This window comes from Pseudophryne corroboree, unplaced genomic scaffold (assembly GCF_028390025.1).
Source record: "Pseudophryne corroboree isolate aPseCor3 unplaced genomic scaffold, aPseCor3.hap2 scaffold_962, whole genome shotgun sequence".
In the NCBI taxonomy this organism is placed as follows: Eukaryota; Metazoa; Chordata; class Amphibia; order Anura; family Myobatrachidae; genus Pseudophryne; species Pseudophryne corroboree.
The window spans coordinates 44,551-66,364 of NW_026970542.1; the positions used below are offsets into that span (position 1 = coordinate 44,551).

General features: G+C 46.3%; 1 protein-coding gene across 1 annotated transcript in view; it reads right to left on the minus strand.

Annotated features, from left to right (window-relative positions):
- Positions 1-232: 232 nt before the first annotated feature.
- The window catches only part of LOC135048411 (MAGUK p55 subfamily member 4-like), a gene marked incomplete at its 3' end in the record, with an annotated part of 166,229 nt that continues 144,647 nt past the window's right edge, over positions 233-21,814 (minus strand). The window contains exon 9 of the mRNA XM_063955538.1: positions 233-429. Within this exon, the coding sequence (XP_063811608.1) occupies positions 233-429 (197 nt within the window). The remainder of the gene's footprint in view (positions 430-21,814) is intronic.

Here is a 21,814-nt window from a genome sequence, read left to right on the forward strand (position 1 = left end):
GTGCTGACACTACAAGCGGACGGGAAGGGCCACGGGACGCTGTTACTCACACTGTGAGGTTTTCAGACATGAATGAGACATGAAGGGTTGAGACCACCAGAATTCCCGCTGTTTCCTATATACAGAGAGAGAGCGGAGGTTAGCGCTAAAACAATCAAAAGGAACAAAATGGCTCCAGTGCGGCCTACGTCACAAGGGCTGCGGCTGTGCTGTAGGTGGTAATTGCAGTTACCTCTTGAGCAGGTGGTTAGAGGGGATGAGGCCGGCGCACCTGCCCAGGTCTGAGGCCTTCCGGGCCTGCCACCACATGGAGTCCGTCTGGTCAACAATTTGCAGGATTTCTCCTCTTCTGAAGGGCAGACCGGCATCCGCACAAGGGATAGCCGGATCGTGCTGGGGCCAGTAATCCGCCATTGCTCTGACAAACAACTGAATGAGGTGGAAGATGCGGGTGAGTGGTTATATACAGTATACACAACAGTGTTATACTCTGATACGCTACATGTGCTCCCACAGCTGTTGTGGAACTACATATCCCAGCATTTTTCTGATAAAACACATGCACAATGTAACTAGCATCCTCTGGTTCCCTCCCTACTTCTTAGTCACATGTAAAGTCTCTGGCACAGAACAGGGTACATGACTCCAGAGGTGGATTTATACCTCATGTGGCCCTAAGCAAGATACAGATTTAGGGCCCCTCCCTCAATACATAGCACTATATTTTCATTCCTGATTTATGCCCTTTACATTATTTGTTGTTTTTCTTCCTTATACTTTATTACAGTATATTACTTTCTCTATCAGGGTCCACAGTGATCCACAGGATCTACCTTGGGGTATGATGAAGTGACGAGGAATTAGGCACCAAACAGTTAAGCTTTTCAGAATCCCAGGATGCGCTGGGCCAGCCCCCTATATCCCCGCCTCCTGGCTCAGCCAATTCAGTTTTTTTGTTTGGTGCGGCAGGAGCCGGCCACGGTGAACGGTTGGGCTGCCACGTTTTTTGCAGCCACAAAGCTTTTATTTTTTATAGTATTTTGACTTTTTAGTGAGTAATCTTTCTATGCTTCTTAAACGTATGGTAAAAGACGCTCCAAAAACTCTCCGCTGGGTCGCGACAGCTCATACCAACTGTTACTGAGTACACTGCTGTTTTGGCGGGCGCCAGACGGGATGTACTGTACTAATAAGTCCATACTGACGATCCCAGGCTGTGGCCAGAGACCGGGGAGAAGGCGTCTTTTACCGCTTAGCATATACCGCAGCCTTACTGTTTCTGGGAGGAGACTACCGGACAGTGGCTGACGTGGCTGCCACCTCGGGTACACAGCACTAGGCCTTAGGGATCATAGGTTCTGGGGAATAGTAGGAGGTGCGTTCCCTGAGGCTGATATCAGCAGTGGGGAGTAAGACGCTCCCCTAGTCATCCCTCCCCCCCGGTCATGACCAGTTTCCACCATGAACTGCTATTTCCACTTCCGTCTGAGACGTAAAACATATTAACCGGTCAGAGTCGCATGAGCGGCTGGGTACACTTGTGCGTCTGAGTAGCCCAGCCGTTTGCTTGCGGCATGGTCACATGTGGAAGCGAGGTATGTCTCTCTCTCTATCCCGCTCTCCTGAGGCAGGTGATACAACAGTGAGTTCCTACCTACCCTGGGCGGTACAAGTAGCGAGTAGGTGCCTGTTGCAAATGAGCGTTGTGAACATTTACTGCTGTATTATTCACTGTGCGTCTGAATACATCCAATGTCCGGTTTAAGGTAACGCAGTAATGTTTTTCCTACTTACTTATATGTATTGTGTAGTTACATAATGTGCTCATAATGCAAATGTATATTAACGCAATGTGTTTTTGTGTCCAATTGCCAGTGTGATTGCTGACTAACTGTTTCTCTTTGTCTATTCAGATCCTCAATGCTGGGGCAGGCAGGGTGGGATCTGATTGTTTCTCCAGCAGGGTCCACAGGTTATCCACAGGATAACAATGGGATATGATACGATCAAAAGCTTTCAGGCCTCCCAGGACGCAAGGGGCCCGTCCATATATCCCTGCCCATTGGCCCAGGCAAATCAGTTTTTTGTTTGGTGCGGCAGGAGCCGGACCATGGTCAGAGGGCTGCTGTTCCTTTTAGCAGCCCTAAGTTTTCTTATGTTATTTTTTAGTCTTACTAATTTTTTGAGTGATCTTTTCTAAACAGTGATTATGTCGATATTATCTTACACCATAAAGCTATACCTTTAAACACACTCTTACCATGGAGCCGCTACGGCCGCTATACTTAATACACACGCTACGCACTTCGTACGCTATTTGCGTACAGAGTCCCGTACGTTGTACGTACTTGGCGTACACACGCCGTGCTGGGTGTACAGAGTACGCACAGCGCGCGCACACACTTTTAATAAACTTTAAACCTTATTCGTAATGCAATGCAATGTTATTCTTACACTCTAAACCATGTGCCGCAAAGCACTGTAATGATGTTACACTTTAAACCTTATGCAGCGTTGACGGTATAAAGTACCCGCTATGCGTACACACCTTATCAATACACTTAAACCTTATACAGTTAAACACTTTAAACCCTAGCAGGGAAATGAGGACAACACCGATATGTAGTGAACCACAGGGTTCTAAGGCCACAGTGGATTATTTGAAAGGGATAACAGTACAAATTATACACTACAGGCTAACAGGAGAAATCTACAACAGAATAATGGCTACAGTCAATGTACATACGTGAGAATGTTCGCTTGCGCAACCTGGACCAGTCCTCCGCTCGTCAGGTAGATAGCGTTCAGAGTCTTCTGACCAGCCAGGCAGCAACAGGCTTTTTATACACTACTTCCATATACAATACAATGGTCACTGTAATCCCTTTGTCTATTGGACACAGAGATGCATCTTTACATTACAGGAGAGGTCATAGGTTGATTTGAAAAGGTGGGCGATGTCTTTCCCAACTGCTCTTGTGGGTGGTCTCCTCTGGATTCCCGCCACATACATAATATACAGTAAATACAGTTTATATCTATATTCTACTTCTGCACATAACTATACGCAGGAACATGTGATCTTTCTCTAACCAACACCGGAATGTTACCCTTAAAATACCCTACAGCTGGATACTAGACATCACCTTATAACCTTGGTCTGTCCCTTCCTATCATGCAAAGGCGAATCCCTTAGCCCTGGAATCATTTAAACTGTTGATACTTGCTGATGTGGTGCGGGGTGGCTATGTGTAAAATGTGCACTATTTGGGTTAAATATGTAATGTTCTGATAACCCTCTATGCGCTCACAAACCCCGCCGTAAATACCCATACCACGCGCAGGAACGCAGGAGCGATCATGAGCAAATTGCGGATATGTGCACGCACGGCGGAACAAGTGCACGCGCAGCGGGCATGTGTATGGGGTTAGTACATGGTGTATGCATTACAATATTTTTCGACTTTGACAGTCCACCCTTTGGCAGTCAACAAAAACTGCCACCATCTAAACATTAAACAGAAAAATATACAATACAATATCTACAGATGATTGGATGGTATGAGGAGAGGTGTAGGTGGGAAATGTATGACCTAGTGGGATAGTAAAAGCATGTATGTATGAATCCATGTCTGAGGGGCATGTATCATCGTGCCGTATATGTTCTAGATAAGCTTCGAGGTATTTCGAAGTATACATTAATTCCTTCTTATCCCGTATTAAGGGTCTGTAATTGGGCCAACAAACACTACCAAGCTCTTTTCGGCTTCTTGTTCCAACAAATGGGGTGCACATTTAGTTGATGATACATGGAGGGGGAACATATGTGAGTGCTAATATATGTGGATATCACCTGTCGACTATGTGTGTCACTAACTGAAGGTTGTAGAGATGAAAATAAGACACATATGTGCAATACATTCATATAACATTTGTGTAATCATTCTTGGGTGTTGATCGAAGTCTCCTCCGGATGGGTGTATCTTTGCTGAGGGAGAAACATAGGAAAAATGGGTGAAAGAAACGGGCCGTGGAATTAATTTGCAATCCTTATCACAACATCGTTTCTATAGATGGATTGTAAATTAAATCTGCTGCTGTACCAATGCCCCCGCTCCTTAAACTCATCAATTTTGTACTGCGCTTGCGCCGCGTTAAAATTCGAACACACCTAAATATCAAGCCAATAATTATGACGACTCCCAGGATACAAAGAAGAAACTTTCCTACACTCATAATGACATTTTGAGCCCATTCTCCTAAACCTGAGAACCATGTGTGTGGGTTCAACCATGAGACCCAGCCGGTCAGTTCATTACTCACAGCAGTAAGGGTAAGGTTGTGCTTCCTCCTGAACTCCCACTTCAACTGCAAGATATCGTCCATCTTTTGATCTAAGACCTCGGTTGGGTCATCAGTGCTGTTTGTAATATACGTGCAGCACTTCACACCATACTGAGTTGCTAGGGTGACACAATACCCACCTGTCACTGCTGTGATATAATTGAGGACCATCCTGAGCTGGATCAGTTCCGTTTTGTAAGCTTGCAACTCCCTTCCTGTATACCTGAAGGTGTCGTCATACATCTCAGTGATATTATCTATCAGGTTCGCTAGCGCATGGATGTACCTATAATTTATAATTCCTCTGGCAGAACGGGTGATATCTAATGCGAGAAGGAATTGAATCCCGGTGGATTCGTGGATCAAATCAGAGGCTACGTGCTCTGTCCTATCTATGAGGTGTCTCTTAACGATGTGTTCATAATGAGTATGAGTATAAGGAGCTTGAGCACTGCGGTGAACGTCTTTCATCTTATCATGGGTTATGGTCATGACCTCTGGCAACACTCTTCCAATGTAACACAATACCTCTGAGTTTGGGGCAAGCCACTTATATGCCTTCCTCCCGCATATGAAATATGCATCATCGGGGAGAACAAATGGGACAGAATATGACATTACCATCTTGCAAACCTTCCAGGTGAAAAATCCTATCCCTAACTCTCTCATCTGTTCAGTACACGTATCAGGCTGTATGATATGCACACAGTACCCTGGTGATACTTCTCCAACCCTCATGATCCTACTTCCTAGAGTGTACCTATACCGAAAATACCTTCCACTGTTGGCTATTTGGCGTATAAGTTCAGAGTCTACGGGTATTCTGTCAGCTCTGTGCGAAAATGCCATGGTTTGGTTATTCCATGTCACCTCCCAATTTCCCGGCTTTCGGGAATTGGAAGTGTTGAAACACTCTAAGGATCTATCTACATGATACTGGTGGAGCTTCAAACTAGGGGGCCTAGAAATATTAAATTTCTTGTTCACTGGTCTCCCACCCCATAATTCAAGTACCTCATCTATTGCTAACGGGTATGGTACTAATCCTGACTTGCTCTGACCTTGAGATACTTGTGAGCACACCCAGCATTCTGTTTGGTTTAAGACCTTGCCCACTAGTGAGTGGTAATCACTCAATGGATGACGGTCCATGTTGATATTAAGGTTGGACTGACATCTCTGGATGCACCCATCCTCAACTATGTTTTCACAATTTCTACAAATACAATTTTCCTCAGCCAATAACCCTTCACAGTGCCTCCTAGTTTCCTGACTACCAGATCGTTTTCTGATACTCGCCTTTGCTCGATGGATGTGTTGCTCTTGGAATTCTACAAATCTGTCCTTGCCATCAGAACCCATTCCAGATCCTTTCTCGACCTCTCTGGTACTCTCACCGAAACAGACTGTTCTGGTCAACAACAGGATTAACAGGAAAACCCGGAACGCAGTCTCTTGGGGTAAGTCCATCTTGTTAAGGGGAGAGAAAAGAAACAAGAAGGGGGAGGAAAGTAAAGTAAATGGGAGATGGAGAAAATAATAAAAAGGGAAAAATAAAATTGGTGCGACAACCGCCTCTGATCTTATTGTTCTCCGCGTTCAGGTGCCGTGACAACAGTCCTGCCTCTCAGCCTTCCCGGAACAGGCACTCCAGTGATACGATGTTCTCTACACTCTGCTCCTTGTCACGGGCTCTCTCTGGGTCAGCGACCTTCTTACAATGGGACGAGTGGACCCAAGTCTCTCTTTCTGCAGCCTTTAATGCTGTTGTGCTGGTTAGTAAGACTTGGTATGGTCCTTCCCACCTGTCAATGAGGCAACCTGAGCGTAGAAAATTTCGAATCATTACATAATCCCCAGGTTCAATGTCATGACAATTACTGTTTGGTAGGTCAGGTATCACCAGCTTTAGATTTCTGTTTTGATTCCTCAACTGCTGGCTCATCTTAACCAAATATTTTACAGTCACTTCGTTATTGCATTTCAAATCATCCTGGGGGTCAATCATTACATGGGGTTGTCGACCAAAAAGAATCTCAAAGGGTGATAGGTTAAGTGGGGACCTGGGAGTGGTTCTGATGCTGTACAATACAAGTGGCAAAGCTTCTGGCCACAACAATCCAGTTTCAGCCATCACTTTGCTCAGCTTGTTCTTAATAGTGCTGTTTACTCTTTCCACCTTCGCACTCGCCTGTGGGCGGTACGGAGTATGCAGCTTGCTATTAATTCCCATCAGTTTGCACATAACCTGAAAGACTTCACCTGTAAAATGGGTACCCCTATCGCTTTCAATTATTCTAGGGATACCATATCTGCACACAAATTCCTGCACAATTTTCTTTGCAGTGAACGTAGCAGTATTTGTGGCAGCAGGGAACGCTTCTACCCAATTAGAAAACATGTCAATACAGACTAACACATATTTTAAATTTCTGCAGGTTGGCAATTGTATGAAATCAATCTGTATTACCTGGAAAGGGCCATCTGTCGGCGGGATATGGGATGGTTCTGTTGGTATTGACTTTCCAATATTCTTCCTCAAGCAGATAAGACATGTCATTGCTCTCTTACCTGCATGAGAAGAGAATCCTGGTGCACACCAGTAGGCTCTCACCAGCTTACACATACCCTCTTTACCCAGATGAGTCAGACCGTGTGCTGCCTCAGCTAAGCTTGGGAGATATGCTCTGGGGGCCACTGGCTTACCCTGTCCATCTGTCCAGAGTCCTGAGGACTCCTGGCCATACCCCTTTGACCTCCAGACTGCCTTTCCCTGTGGAGAACACAAATTTTGCATTTCACTTAATTTTTGTGTGTTGACGGTGTTGAATATCATCAGTGATGTGATATCTGTTTGTATGGGGGTGCTGGCTGCTGATTTAGCAGCTTCGTCTGCCCGGCTGTTACCAAGTGAAATTGGGTCTTGGTTGTAAGTGTGGGCTTTGCACTTGATAACAGCCACTCTGTCTGGTTCTTGTATCGCTGTTAGAAGTCTTTTTATATGGGATGCATGCGCTACAGGTGTGCCAGCTGCCGTCATGAAATTTCTGAGGCGCCACAGGGCCCCGAAATCATGCACTACTCCAAAGGCATACCTAGTATCTGTATATATATTGGCTGACTTACCCTTGGCCAATTCACACGTTCTGGTTAGGGCGACCAGCTCAGCAACTTGTGCTGAGTGCGGTGGGCCCAGGGGCTCAGCTTCTATGATACCTCTGTCATCTACAACTACGTATCCAGTACACAGGTCTCCCGAGTCCGTCTGTCTGTGGCAACTACCGTCAGTGTAAAAAGTAAAATCTACGTCTTCCATTGGGTTGTCACTAATGTCGGGTCTTGCAGTGAAAGTTTGGTTCAGATATTCCATACAATCATGTGTGTCAGTGTCTATACTAAATTCTCCTTCACCATCATTCTCATCCTCCACCCTTTGTGCCTGTCCAGGCACACCTGGTAGATAAGTTGCAGGATTTAGTGCGCTGCATCTTTTGGTGGTGATGTTTACAGGGGCCATTAGTGCTAATTTCCACCTTGTAAACCGTGCTGATGAGACATGTCTGGTTTGGGCAGAATTCAGTAAGGCTGACACTGCATGAGGTGTATGGATGGTCAGGTTGTGTCCTAACACTACGTCTTCGCTTTTACTCACTAGCAAAGCTATCGCTGCAACACTTTGCAAGCATGTGGGGAGAGACCGTGCTACGGTGTCCAACTGTGCACTGTAGTAAGCTACTGGCCTGCTGGCATCACCATGTCTCTGGGTTAGGACACCTGCCGCGCACCCAGCACTTTCCGTACCGTACAATTCAAAGGGTTTCCCATAATCTGGCATGCCTAATGCAGGTGCCTGTGATAGGCATTGTTTAAGTCTCTCAAATGCCAGTTCGGACTCATCTGTGTGAGAGATCCGATCTGGTTTGTTCGAGGAGACCATTTCCTGCAAAGGTAAAGCCAATATGGAGAACCCTGGGATCCAGTTTCGGCAGTACCCACACATTCCAAGAAAAGTGCGGATCTGTTGCTGGGTTTGTGGCAGAGTCATGTCGCGAATCGCCTGTATTCTATTAGCGGTGAAGTGTCTAAGTCCTTGCGTCAGGCAATGTCCCAAATATTTTACCCTGGTCTGGCACAACTGCAACTTATCCTTTGAAACCTTGTGTCCCGTATTAGAAAGGTGAAACAGAAGCTGTTTCGTGTCTTTCAAGGATGATTCGAGTGAGTCAGAACACAACAATAAGTCATCGACATACTGTATTAATACTGATCCGCTCTCAGGTTGAAAGGATTGTAAACAGTCATGCAAAGCCTGCGAGAAAATACTTGGGCTGTCAATGAAACCTTGGGGTAGGCGAGTCCAGGTGTACTGTACTCCTCTGTATGTGAATGCAAACAAGTATTGGCTGTCAGGGTGCAGAGGTACCGAGAAGAAAGCAGAACAGAGGTCAATTACAGTGAAACATTTTGCAGTAGGGGGAATTTGCATGAGGATGACAGCTGGATTTGGCACTACGGGGAATTGGCTCTCAACTATCTTGTTTATCCCCCTTAGATCCTGCACTAGTCTGTAACACCTTCCCCCACTCTTTTTCACAGGGAAGATGGGACTATTGGCAGTGCTGGACGTCCTGACTAGGATGCCCTGTTGTAGCAAGCGCTCTATGACGGGGTACACTCCTAATTCCACCTCTGGCTTCAGAGGATACTGTGGGATTTTTGACGCTATCCTACCATCTTTTATTTGCACTACTACGGGAGCTACATTCGCCATCAATCCAGTGTCTTGTCCATCTTTGGTCCAGAGGGACTCCGGTATCTGGGAGATCATTGCCTCTACCTTGGATGGACACCTGTCTGTAACAGCAGAGTGTGACATTAACCTTTGTGGGGTGTCTAACATATCCTGCACTTCCTGAACGTGATTCTCGGGTATATCTAAGAAGACACCCTCAGGAGTAGAATATATGACACACCTCATTTTACACAATAAATCTCTCCCAAGTAGATTAGTCGGAGCCGATGCAGCTAGCAAAAAGGAGTGCTTGGTCTGCAAAGGCCCTATCGTAATCTCTGCTGGTTTACTTAAAGGGTAGTGTTGCACTACTCCTGTTACTCCCATTGCTGAAATTGTTTTACCCGTTGTTTTCATACCTACTGTTGAATTTAACACTGACCTGGCCGCCCCTGTATCTACAAGGAAAGGTAGTGATCTACCAGCTACATCAACTGTGACCTCAGGTTCACTACCTAGGCTAGCAATCAACTTCACTGGCTGCAGACTACAGGTGTGGCCTAACCCCTATTGTATGTTGTGACCCTCCCGCAGCGCGCTGGCAGCTACAATATGTGAGGGGGGTAGCTGAGAATTTTCAGAGGTCTGCCAGTCCCTCCTAGGTGGGTACCTCCTTGTTTCCCCTGCATGCGGCTCATAACTCCTCCTATGCGATCCCTGGTCCCAATTACGTGTATCATAATGTGGTTCATATCCTGGTCTAGGGGGTCGATATACCTTATGTGTGTCCTTATACCTACAATTCCGTGCATAGTGTCCTTCCTTCTTACAGTTATAACATACTACTACATGCGACTTACCATCAGGGGTCTGGGGTTTTGGCTGATGCGGCTTCGTTGTAAGGGCTTTTATACTTACTGTCATCAGCTAATCCCCCTGTGACTCCCTGTGCTTAACGATGCTCCGATCGTGCTCGATAGCGGACTCTCTTAATGCAGCCACCGAGATACCTCTCCAGTTAGGTAGAGAGGTTTGTACCCTGGTTCTTAGTGTGTCTTTTTACCCGTCCATTAATACTGACACAGCTACCTCCCTGTGATGTATATTTTCCTTAATGTCCTCGATCCCAGTGTATCTAGCCATTTCCTGCAGTGCTCGATGGAAATATTCAGACGCCGTTTCACCTTCTTTTTGTCTTATGGAAAAGATTTTATTCCATTTGACAACAGTAGGGAAATATACTCCTAATTGCAGATTGATCTGTTGTACATTCTCCTGAGTGTATTCATCAGTGAGAGGTACTTCTACGTCCAATTTACAATCAGTAATGAATTTCACGGGGTCAATATTGGAGGGTAAACATGCCCGTAGCACTGTTCGCCAATCTTTGTTTGTGGGTTCGGTGGCGTTACCTAATTCTTTAATAAACCTCTGGCATGCGGCTAGATCCTTTCTGGGATCGGGAAATTCAGACATAATTGTCCTCAATTCTGTCCGGGACCAAGGACAATGCACAGCAATGTTCCTGATAGGAGTGACTCCCTGAGCGTCAGTCCTCCCATTGGGGACTGCGATCACCCTGACAGGATTTAGTTCAATTACATCATTCTGAGTTGCTTCTACAATGTGAGGTGCAATTGCCTCTGCATAATGTACGGTACCGTACTTACCTGTGGACACGACCTCACCTATCCCTCCGCTAGGGGCCTTTACTACTCTTATTGGTTGGTCCGTGCCCACCTGGGTGTCTTGTATGGTGGCTGCTAGAGAGAGTGCCGATATCGTGCTGGGCTCATCTTCTTGCTCGCAGTCCTGAGGGAAGTTTAGAATGGGATACAACTTGCACGGGTTAGCATTAGTACATTTATCAACTTTACTCTTATCATATATCAGTATGCCATTGTCTGTAGCCACTTTCTCCCCTGTAATATACGGTGGTGGTGGTGCGGTTGCCATCAGTTTCCTGCTAGGTTTGGAACCGGCTGCGTGAGCTAGTTCCCTCTGCATATCGCCCTCTTGCTGCCATAAATGTAAACAGTTTTTGTGTCTGACCCTTTGTTTTCGGGATTTTATCAGACATATCCTAAACCTTAAATTCTGCAACACCTCTGGTTCAAAACTGCCTACCCTAGGGAATGGTTCCCTATCTTCCGCAGTCATACGTTCCCATTCATTGCATAAAACCTCTTTGTGTGATCCATACTTCTCACACATTATGTACCTCGCTGACCCCCTGGGCCGCGGAATATCAACCTGAACCCTGGTTGCACGTCCCTTACTTGAGCAACTGGCCCCCATATTTTGCAGGTATTGCCTTCTCAGCTAATTCCTACAAAAAAAAAACAAAATACTCAATCAATATAAGGCAACGGTGAAAGTTCAACGAGTGCTCTCACCCACTCACGCCCACGTAGGCCAATACTACCAAATGCTGTCGTCAGCAAAGTTAGTACCCAACCTAGGGCCCCTGTGTAACCTCTATTTACTGGAAGTATATGGGAGTTACTTACCCTTCTCAGTAAATATTGGTTGTTGGAGATTTCCTGAGTGACCAGCGAAACTCCCTTAAAACAAAAAATTTTTTACACAAAACACGCTTGCGTATGCTACACCCAGCGCTAATGATACCGCAATTTTACGCAAAGCTCGTAAAAATGGTATCACCTTGCCCTAAGTATTGCACTCACGAACGCGCGGTACAATCGCACAGCTTATAGGTAACTGTTACTTATCCGCCGTACGACCAATGGAATCGTTTTTCAGGCTGCGAAACCTCAGCCGGAGCGTATCAATCAAATGGCCTATATGGGTTTCTTCACTAACCCCCTGGGCTGCGGCACCTAAACAAAACCTCGCTGACCTTTGGTCTGCGGTACTCTAAACCTTCGCTGACCTTCTGGTCTGCGGTATCTGCTACCTTGCTCCTTTGTACTTTAATCTATGTTAACGTGAGCAAGCCAGTCTCACGACACCAAGTGTCTGCTCACCTGGTGTGGTCTCCTACGGGATCCCGAATTCCTTGGGTCCACAAAACCTTTATTGTTTGCACACTCACACTCGTTCACTCAAATACACTTTGGTTTTTCTGTACAGAAAATTAACTTTCATTCAGATAAACAGCCTTAGTACCAGAGGTAATGCAGTAAAAAAGGTTTTATTTAAACTAAATCTTGGACACTGAGCAATTTGTGCTATTATCGCGTGGCTACCGTTTCGCGCCTAAACTAAACACTGCTATTGTGTAATTTGGACTTAGCGTTTGTACCTTTACGCACGTGGCGTAAACACACGACCGTGCGTATGTCTTTACTTTGCGTACGCAGTCCTGTACTTTGTCCGAGACACGTGTACAAAGACCGTACGTCCGCAATAGTACAAATCCTACACTTCTATAAAATGTAAGCGATATTACCTATAATTGTTTACTTAACACAACACAGTATCTTTCTGTATAAACCTGTTTAACTAGGCCAGACTGTATTTGTGCTTTTACGTTTTACTCCCTTAATATCTAGTCTATATTTTAACTAAATAGCAACAAATTTCTCAGCACAGGTCAAAAATGAATCTAATAATCAATACTTATGGCAACAATGCGAGCAGATATGCAAAGTACAAAATACAGGTGTATGCGTGTGTTGTGTGCGCCAAACAGAAATTTACAGACTTTAAAAATAGCTTTGCGTATTTACCTTACGGATCCCACCAGCATCCCTACAAACCATGCAGAGCAGACGCTTATCTTATCAGCAATTGGAACAGGGTTTACCAGTGTATTCTACGGCCAGGAAAAGGTTTACGTAGGATACCTGTCCGCCCTTTGCTGATAAAGTCTGCTTTAACCTGCTAGGCTGTGGGTATGAAGAAAAACAGGACGATGCCCCCAATTGATAATGTCGATATTATCTTACACCATAAAGCTATACCTTTAAACACACTCTTACCATGGAGCCGCTACGGCCGCTATACTTAATACACACGCTACGCACTTCGTACGCTATTTGCGTACAGAGTCCCGTACGTTGTACGTACTTGGCGTACACACGCCGCGCTGGGTGTACAGAGTACGCACAGCGCGCGCACACACTTTTAATAAACTTTAAACCTTATTTGTAATGCAATGCAATGTTATTCTTATACTCTAAACCATGTGCCGCAAAGCACTGTAATGATGTTACACTTTAAACCTTACGCAGCGTTGACGGTATAAAGTACCCGCTATGCGTACACACCTTATCAATACACTTAAACCTTATACAGTTAAACACTTTAAACCCTAGCAGGGAAATGAGGACACAACACCATTTGTAGTTAACCGCTGGGTTCTAAGGCCACAGTGGATTATTTGAAAGGGGATAACAATTACAAGTTATACACTACAAGGCTAACAAGATAAATCTACAACAGAATAATGGCTACAGTCAATGGGGGTCATTCCGAGCTGTTCGCTCGCAAGCTGCTTTTAGCAGCTTTGCAAACGCTAAGCCGCCGCCTACTGGGAGTGAATCTTAGCTTCTTAAAATTGCGAACTAAAGATTCGCAATATTGCGATAAGACATCTCTGTGCAGTTTCTGAGTAACTCGAGACTTACTCGGCATCTGCGATTAGTTCAGTGCTTGTCGTTCCTGGTTTGACGTCACAAACACACCCAGCGTTCGCCCAGACACTCCTCCGTTTCTCCAGCCACTCCCGCTTTTTTCCCAGAAACGGTAGCGTTTTTTCACACACTCCCATAAAACGGCCAGTTTCCGCCCAGAAACACCCACTTCCTGTCAATCACATTACGATCACCAGAACGAAGAAAAAACCGTGAGTAAAATTCCTAACTGCATAGCAAATTTACTTGGCGCAGTCGCAATGCGGACATTGCGCATGCGCACTAAGCGGAAAATCGCTGCGATGCGAAGAAATTTACAGAGCGAACAACTCGGAATGACCCCCAATGTACATACGTGAGAATGTTCGCTTGCGCAACCTGGACCAGTCCTCCGCTCGTCAGGTAGATAGCGTTCAGAGTCTTCTGACCAGCCAGGCAGCAACAGGCTTTTTATACACTACTTCCATATACAATAAAATGGTTACTGTAATCCCTTTGTCTATTGGACACAGAGATGCATCTTTACATTACAGGAGAGGTCATAGGTTGATTTGAATAGGTAGGCGATGTCTTTCTTAACTGCTCTTGTGGGTGGTCTCCTCTGGATTCCCGCCGCATACATAATATACAGTAAATACAGTTTATATCTATATTCTACTTCTGCACATAACTATTCGCAGGAACATGCGATCTTCCTCTAACCAACACCGGAATGTTACCCTTAAAATACCCTACAGCTGAATACTAGACATCACCCTATAACCTTAGTCTGTCCCTTCCTATCATGCAAAGGCGAATCCCTTAGTCCTGGAATCATTTAAACTGTTGATACTTGCTGATGTGGTGCGGGGTGGCTATGTGTAAAATGTGCACTATTTGGGTTAAATATGTAATGTTCTAATAACCCTCTATGCGCTCACAAACCCCGCCGTAAATACCCATACCACGCGCAGGACCGCGGGAGCGATCATACGCAAATTGCGGATATGTGCACGCACGGCGGAACAAGTGCACGCGCAGCGGGCATGTGTATGTACATGGTGTATGCATTACAATATTTTTCGACTTTGACAACAGTGTCTTTTACGCTTAGAAAGAGACGCTCCAACAACTCTCCGCCGGGCAGCGACAACGCTTACCCACGAGTACAGTGCTGTTTCGGTGGGCGTCTGTGTCGGATATACTAGCAGGTCCAGCAGACGTTACCAGGCTGTGGCCGGAGCACGGGGAGTTGGTAAGGCATCGGTTCCGCTTAGTAGATGGAATACGGACACAGCCGCACTGTATTGGGAGGAGACTACCAAACTGTAGCTGACGCGGCTGCCACTGCGGGTGCACCAGCGCTAGGCCTTAGGGATCTTAGGCACCAGGAATAGTATGAGGCCACGATCCCTAGGGTTGATGTCAGCAGGGGGATTAAGACGCTCTCCTGGTCGCCCCTCCTTCCTGGTTCATGACCAGTTTCCTCCGAGTCTCCTGCCATGAACTGTTTTCTTGCTTCCGTTCCAGATGCTACCACGAGGGGACTCGGTCGCAACATAGGCCGCTGCGTCTGTGTTCACTAAGCGCTACTGCAAGGAGACCTGGTCGCAGCATTGGGCTGTGTGACCGGTGCGTCTGTGTTCACTATAGGTTCCCGGAGGGAGTGTACACTAGTAGCGTCTGGATCCACTAAGTGTTAGCTATCGTCTTGATCGATCTTGGATGTGGGGTGAGTCTCCCTGTATCCCACTCTACTGAGTACGGGCTATACAGCACTAAATTTCTATCTACTTTGTTCAGTATGGATAGTTAAGTGCCTATTGTATATGAGTCTGTGCACATTTACTGTGGTTTTCTTCGCAATGCGTCTGAATACGTTAGATCTGTGTAAAACAGGATTCAGTAATATGTACTCCTACATACTTTAAAATGTGTTTGTAGTTGATAATGTGCTCATACAGTGACTATATAACGTGACTGACTGCTTGTGTGATTGCTGACTTTAATATATGTTTGTCAGTGGTTTCTTCTGATACTCAATGCTGGTGCATGGGTAGGGTCAGATTGATATCACTTTAGAACAGGCATTCCCAACCACGGTCCTCAAGGCACACTAACAGTGCAGGTTTTAGTGATATCCAGGCTTCAGCACAGGTGACTTCATTAGTAGCTGAGCTATTTTTATTTAACCATCTGTGCTGCAGCCTGGATATCACTAAAACCTGCACTGTTGGTGTGCCTTGAGGACCGTGGTTGGGAATGCCTGCTTTAGAAAGTTAAAGTGACTACAGTCACAAATTGTGTAGTACACTGTGAAAGTGCTGATTATTTATCATGTCGTTGAGCGGCAAAAGAGACGAAGGTACACTTACAGTAACACCAACACTCATATCATGTTTGTCTTGCAAAAACTGTATTATCCTCTCAGGATCTGGTTCAGGATGGTTTATGTGCAAATTGTTTTGCTCTTCAGCAAGATACAAGGCAGATCCCTGTGCAACGTCAGATGGATCCACCTTGGGCTATGTTTGCACAGACCTTGTCCAGTATAGCTGAACGGGTAATTCCTACAGCTTCCTTACCAGGAATGGGGTACACTATTAACCCATACATGCAGCTCCCTACCTATGGTATATCATTTCCCCCAGCAGATTCTCATATGAAACAAGCTGATAAACCAATGGTAAGTAAACATTCACCTTCACAGACTACACAAGATGATTCATCGGAAGATGAAAATTCAATTTACTCTACTTCGGCATATGAAGAGGAGGAAGAGGGTCTCAGCTCAGTGGATATAGCTGAATTAATTAGAGCTATGAAGGCCATTCTATCCATAGAGGATTCAGCAGAGTCTGTGTTAAAAACCAAGGCACCTGTATTTAAACGTCCCAAAACAGTTAGGACTGAGTTTCCAGGGTCAGACCAGCTGATGGAAATCATGGAAGAGGCTTGGGCTACACCCAATAAAAAATATAGAATTCCCACAAAATGGGATTCCAATTATCCTTTTCCAGCAGGGGACTGTTTAAAAAGGGAGGTGGCTCCTAAAGTAGATAAGCATGTGATTCGATTAGTGCGAAAATCTATATTGCCTTTGCCATCACCATCATTATATGATGGCACAGATAGGAGAGTGGATGGTTTTCTGAAAACCATATTTTCTCTGTCTGGGGCAGTCATAAGGCCGGCTATGGCTTTAGCTTGGATGGCAAAGGCAGTGGCTCCCTGGGCTGATGCACTGGGAGAGGATGGTTTCTCAGCTTCTAGAGAACAAAAATCCCATGTAGCTCATATAAAACAGGCTGCAATGTTCTTGGAAGAAGCATCATTGGATATGGGTATTATCGCCTCCAGGGCTTCAGCCTCAACAATAGCTGCTCGCAGAGCACTTGGTTATGTACCTGGAAAGCTGATTCAGAATCTAAGAAGGTTTTGGAATCTTTGCCCTTGTTGGGAATATTCTGTTTGGTAAGGAATTGACAGATATTCTGGAGTCAGAAGCAGACTTGTCACAAGGGAAAAGGGAGAGGGGGAGATCAGTTGCACAGGAAGAGAATAAAGGAATATGCCCCTAATATAAATATAACATTTTCGTACTTTGTTAGGGGGTGCTACCAAGGGCCGGCGCTACCACTAGGCAGCTTTAGGCAGCTGCCTATGGGCGCCGGCACTTGTAGGGCGGTGCTGAGTAAAACAACATCAAAAAAAATATATATGTAAGGCCACCGCTCGCTGCTCACCACTCCTTCACTGCTGCATCGTTCACTACCCCTCCCTTCTGTTACCCGCCCCGATGACCGGGGGCGGCACCTTCACCCAGGGAGGAAAGGACTTCTTCCACTAACTGAAGATCCGTCACCCCTCGCAGCGGGTGGGCGGGTCCCTGGGATGCGCTCCACAGCAGCCGGCTGGATTGGACTGGATGGAGGGACTGGAAGTTTCCGGAGCGCTGGGTGAGTGGTTCCCAGTGTTCCCGTGGCTGGTGCGCAGGGGGGTTTGGAGAGGACGCGAGGCCGGGCGCTCGGCTCCTGCGGGGGTAAATGGCATCCTGTTCAGTGTCCCCGTGTCTGGTAGGCAGCTGGGGGAATGTGGGTCCTGATGCTCAGTGCTCAGCTTCGGCGGGGGAGAGTTGCAGCTGGCTGTGTGCTCAAGTGTCCCTGTGGCTGGGGGGGAGGGAGAGGAGACGCTCATCGCTCTGGTGGGTGTAAGTGGCAGGTGTGCTTATTGTTCCCGTGGTGGTGATGGCGGGTATCTGTGTGCTCTGTGTCCCAGTACTGCCCAATCTGCCATCCACCCTTACCCCCTCCCTACCAGTGGCGAATCTTACCACGGGCAAGCAGGACTTTTGCCCGGGGCGCCGCCTTCCGGAGGGCGCCGGCGCCATCCGGAGGGCGCCGCACCATGGCAAGATCCTCCACTGTCAGTGTGCGCCCCAGCAGTGTCCCCCCGCTGTGCCCCCCCTCCCGCTGTGAGAAGGGAACCAGACGCTATGCGTCTGGTTTCCCTTCGTGGCGCTGGTCCTCCCCCGCTCTGAAGGGAATCAGACGCTAAGCGTCTAGTTTCCCTTCATGGAGAGGACCTTTGGTGTGCGGTGCGCGATGACGTAATCGCGCACCGCACAGCATTGTGGCATAGACGCTAGGGGTCATAATTGACCTCTAGCGCTTATGCTGTGCTATGGGAGAGACGTCATGACTGACGTCTCTCCCATAGATCCGAGGAGAAGAGCGGCGCCGGTCTGCAGGGTCTGGAAACAGGAGCGGGGTACAGTAAGTATACTTTTTTTTTTTTCCCCTTTCAGCGGCGCTACAAATGGGGGGCGTGACTGACCACGCCCCCATATTAAGCCACGCCCCTAACTTTTGCCCGGGGCGCCGCAAGGGCAAGAACCGGCCCTGCTCCCTACTCTCCAGCACTGTGTGCCCCTAACCCTCTCCTTACCCTACCTGCCATCTACCCCAACTCCCCAGCACTGCCCATAAGTACTAGCTGTCTTTAACCCCCTCTTTTCCCAAGTACTGCCCTAGTTATATACCCCTACCCCCCAGGCACTTTCCATAGTACTGCCTATCTCCCCTTGCCCCAGCTATCTAATACCCTTCCTACTCCCCCAGTACTGCCTCTCCCAATAAACCTCCTTGCCCCCAATAGTGCACTAACTACTAGCCACCCTTACCATCTCCCTACCACTCAGTGTTACCTGCCTCTAACCCGCTCCTTGCCCTCCAGTACTGCCCCAGCCGATATCTACCCTTACCCCCACCCTATCCTCAGCACTGCCCCAACATCTGCATGACCCCCTCCCCCACACACACACAAACACGCCAATAATATGTTATGGGACCCAGAAATGGTGAAGAGTGACCCCAATTTTCTATAGTGAGGGGTCCCAGGGACTCACAATTTTTTTTGCTCCGTGAGATCACTGATATTGCTCCCGTCCCTGCTCAGCTGCCGGCGGCTGTGTAGAGCGCTGTACTAGCTCACAGCCATACGCCGCTCACCACCACCAGACACTCACTGCTCACCATCTGCCAGCCACTCACTGCTCACCGCTCACCATCTGCCAGCCACCAGCCACAACAAATGAGTCAGGTAATGTTCCCCTGCTGTCACCCTCTCTCCCTGTCGTCACTCTCTCTCTCCCTGTCGTCACTCTCTCTCTCCCTGTCATCACTCTCTCTCTCCCTGTCGTCACTCTCTCTCTCTGCTGTCACAATTTGGGCTCATTCAGTGTGCTACAGTATAATGTGTTATTTCGGCTCATTCAGTGTGCTACAATGTGAATTTTTGCTCATTCAGTGTGCTACAATGTGAATGTCGGCTCATTGAGTGTGCTACAATGCGAATTTCGGCTCATTCAGTGTGCTACAAGGTGAATTTGGGCTCATTCAGTGTGCTACAATGTGAATTTCGGCTCAGTCAGTGTGCTACAATGTGAATGTCGGCTCAGTCAGTGTGCTACAATGTGAGTTTTTGCTCATTCAGTGTGCTGTAATGTGAATGTCGGCTCATTCAGTGTGCTATAATGTGAATTTGGGCTCTTTCAGTGTGCTACAATGTGAATTTGGGCTCATTCAATGTGCTACAATGTGAATTTGGGCTCATTCTGTGTGCTACAATGTGAATTTGGGCTCATTCAGTGTGCTACAATGTGAATTTCGGCTCATTCAGTGTGCTACAAGGTGAATTTGGGCTCATTCAGTGTGCTACAATGTGAATGTCGGCTCATTCAGTGTGCTACAAGGTGAATTTGGGCTCATTCAGTGTGCTACAATGTGAATTTCGGCTCAGTCAGTGTGCTACAATGTGAATTTTTGCTCATTCAGTGTGCTACAATGTGAGTTTTTGCTCATTCAGTGTGCTGTAATGTGAATGTCGGCTCATTCAGTGTGCTATAATGTGAATTTTGGCTCATTCAGTGTGCTACAATGTGAATGTCGGCTCATTCAGTGTGCTACAGTATAATGCAGGCATTCCCAACCACGGTCCTCAAGGCACACTAACAGTGCAGGTTTTTGTGATATCCAGGCTTCAGCACAGGTGACTTAATTAGTAGCTCAGTTATTTTGATTTAACCATCTGTGCTGCAGCCTGGATATCACTAAAACCTGCACTGTTGGTGTGCCTTGAGGACCGTGGTTGGGAATGCCTGGTATAATGTGTTATTTCGGCTCATTCAGTGTGCTACAGTATAATGTGTTATTTCGGCTCATTCAGTGTGCTACAATGTGAGTTTTTGCTCATTCAGTGTGCTATAATGTGAATGTCGGCTCATTGAGTGTGCTACAATGCGAATTTCGGCTCATTCAGTGTGCTATAATGTGAATGTCGGCTCATTCAGTGTGCTACAATGTGAATTTCGGCTCATTCAGTGTGCTACAATGTGAGTTTCAGCTCAGTCAGTGTGCTACAATGTGAGTTTCGGCTCATTCAGTGTGCTACAATGTGAGTTTCGGCTCATTCAGTGTGCTACAATGTGAATTTGGGCTCATTCAGTGTGCTACAATGTGAGTTTCGGCTCATTCAGTGTGCTACAATGTGAATTTGGGCTCATTCAGTGTGCTACAATGTGAATTTGGGCTCATTCTGTGTGCTACAATGTGAATTTGGGCTCATTCAGTGTGCTACAATGTGAGTTTCGGCTCATTCAGTGTGCTACAATGTGAATTTGGGCTCATTCAGTGTGCTACAATGTGAATTTGGGCTCATTCTGTGTGCTACAATGTGAATTTGGGCTCATTCAGTGTGCTACAATGTGAATTTCGGCTCATTCAGTGTGCTACAATGTGAATTTTTGCTCATTCAGTGTGCTACAATGTGAGTTTTTGCTCATTCAGTGTGCTGTAATGTGAATGTCGGCTCATTCAGTGTGCTATAATGTGAATTTTGGCTCATTCAGTGTGCTACAATGTGAATGTCGGCTCATTCAGTGTGCTACAGTATAATGTGTTATTTCGGCTCATTCAGTGTGCTACAGTATAATGTGTTATTTCGGCTCATTCAGTGTGCTACAATGTGAGTTTTTGCTCATTCAGTGTGCTATAATGTGAATGTCGGCTCATTGAGTGTGCTACAATGCGAATTTCGGCTCATTCAGTGTGCTATAATGTGAATGTCGGCTCATTCAGTGTGCTACAATGTGAATTTCGGCTCATTCAGTGTGCTACAATGTGAGTTTCAGCTCAGTCAGTGTGCTACAATGTGAGTTTCGGCTCATTCAGTGTGCTACAATGTGAATTTCGGCTCATTCAGTATGCTACAATGTGAATTTTTGCTCATTCAGTGTGCTACAATGTGAATGTCGGCTCATTGAGTGTGCTACAATGCGAATTTCGGCTCATTCAGTGTGCTATAATGTGAATGTCGGCTCATTCAGTGTGCTACAATGTGAATTTCGGCTCATTCAGTGTGCTACAATGTGAGTTTCAGCTCAGTCAGTGTGCTACAATGTGAGTTTCGGCTCATTCAGTGTGCTACAATGTGAATTTCGGCTCATTCAGTGTGCTATAATGTGAATTTTGGCTCATTCAGTGTGCTACAATGTGAATTTTGGCTCATTCAGTGTGCTATAATGTGAATTTTTGCTCATTCAGTGTGCTGTAATGTGAATGTCGGCTCATTCAGTGTGCTATAATGTGAATTTTTGCTCATT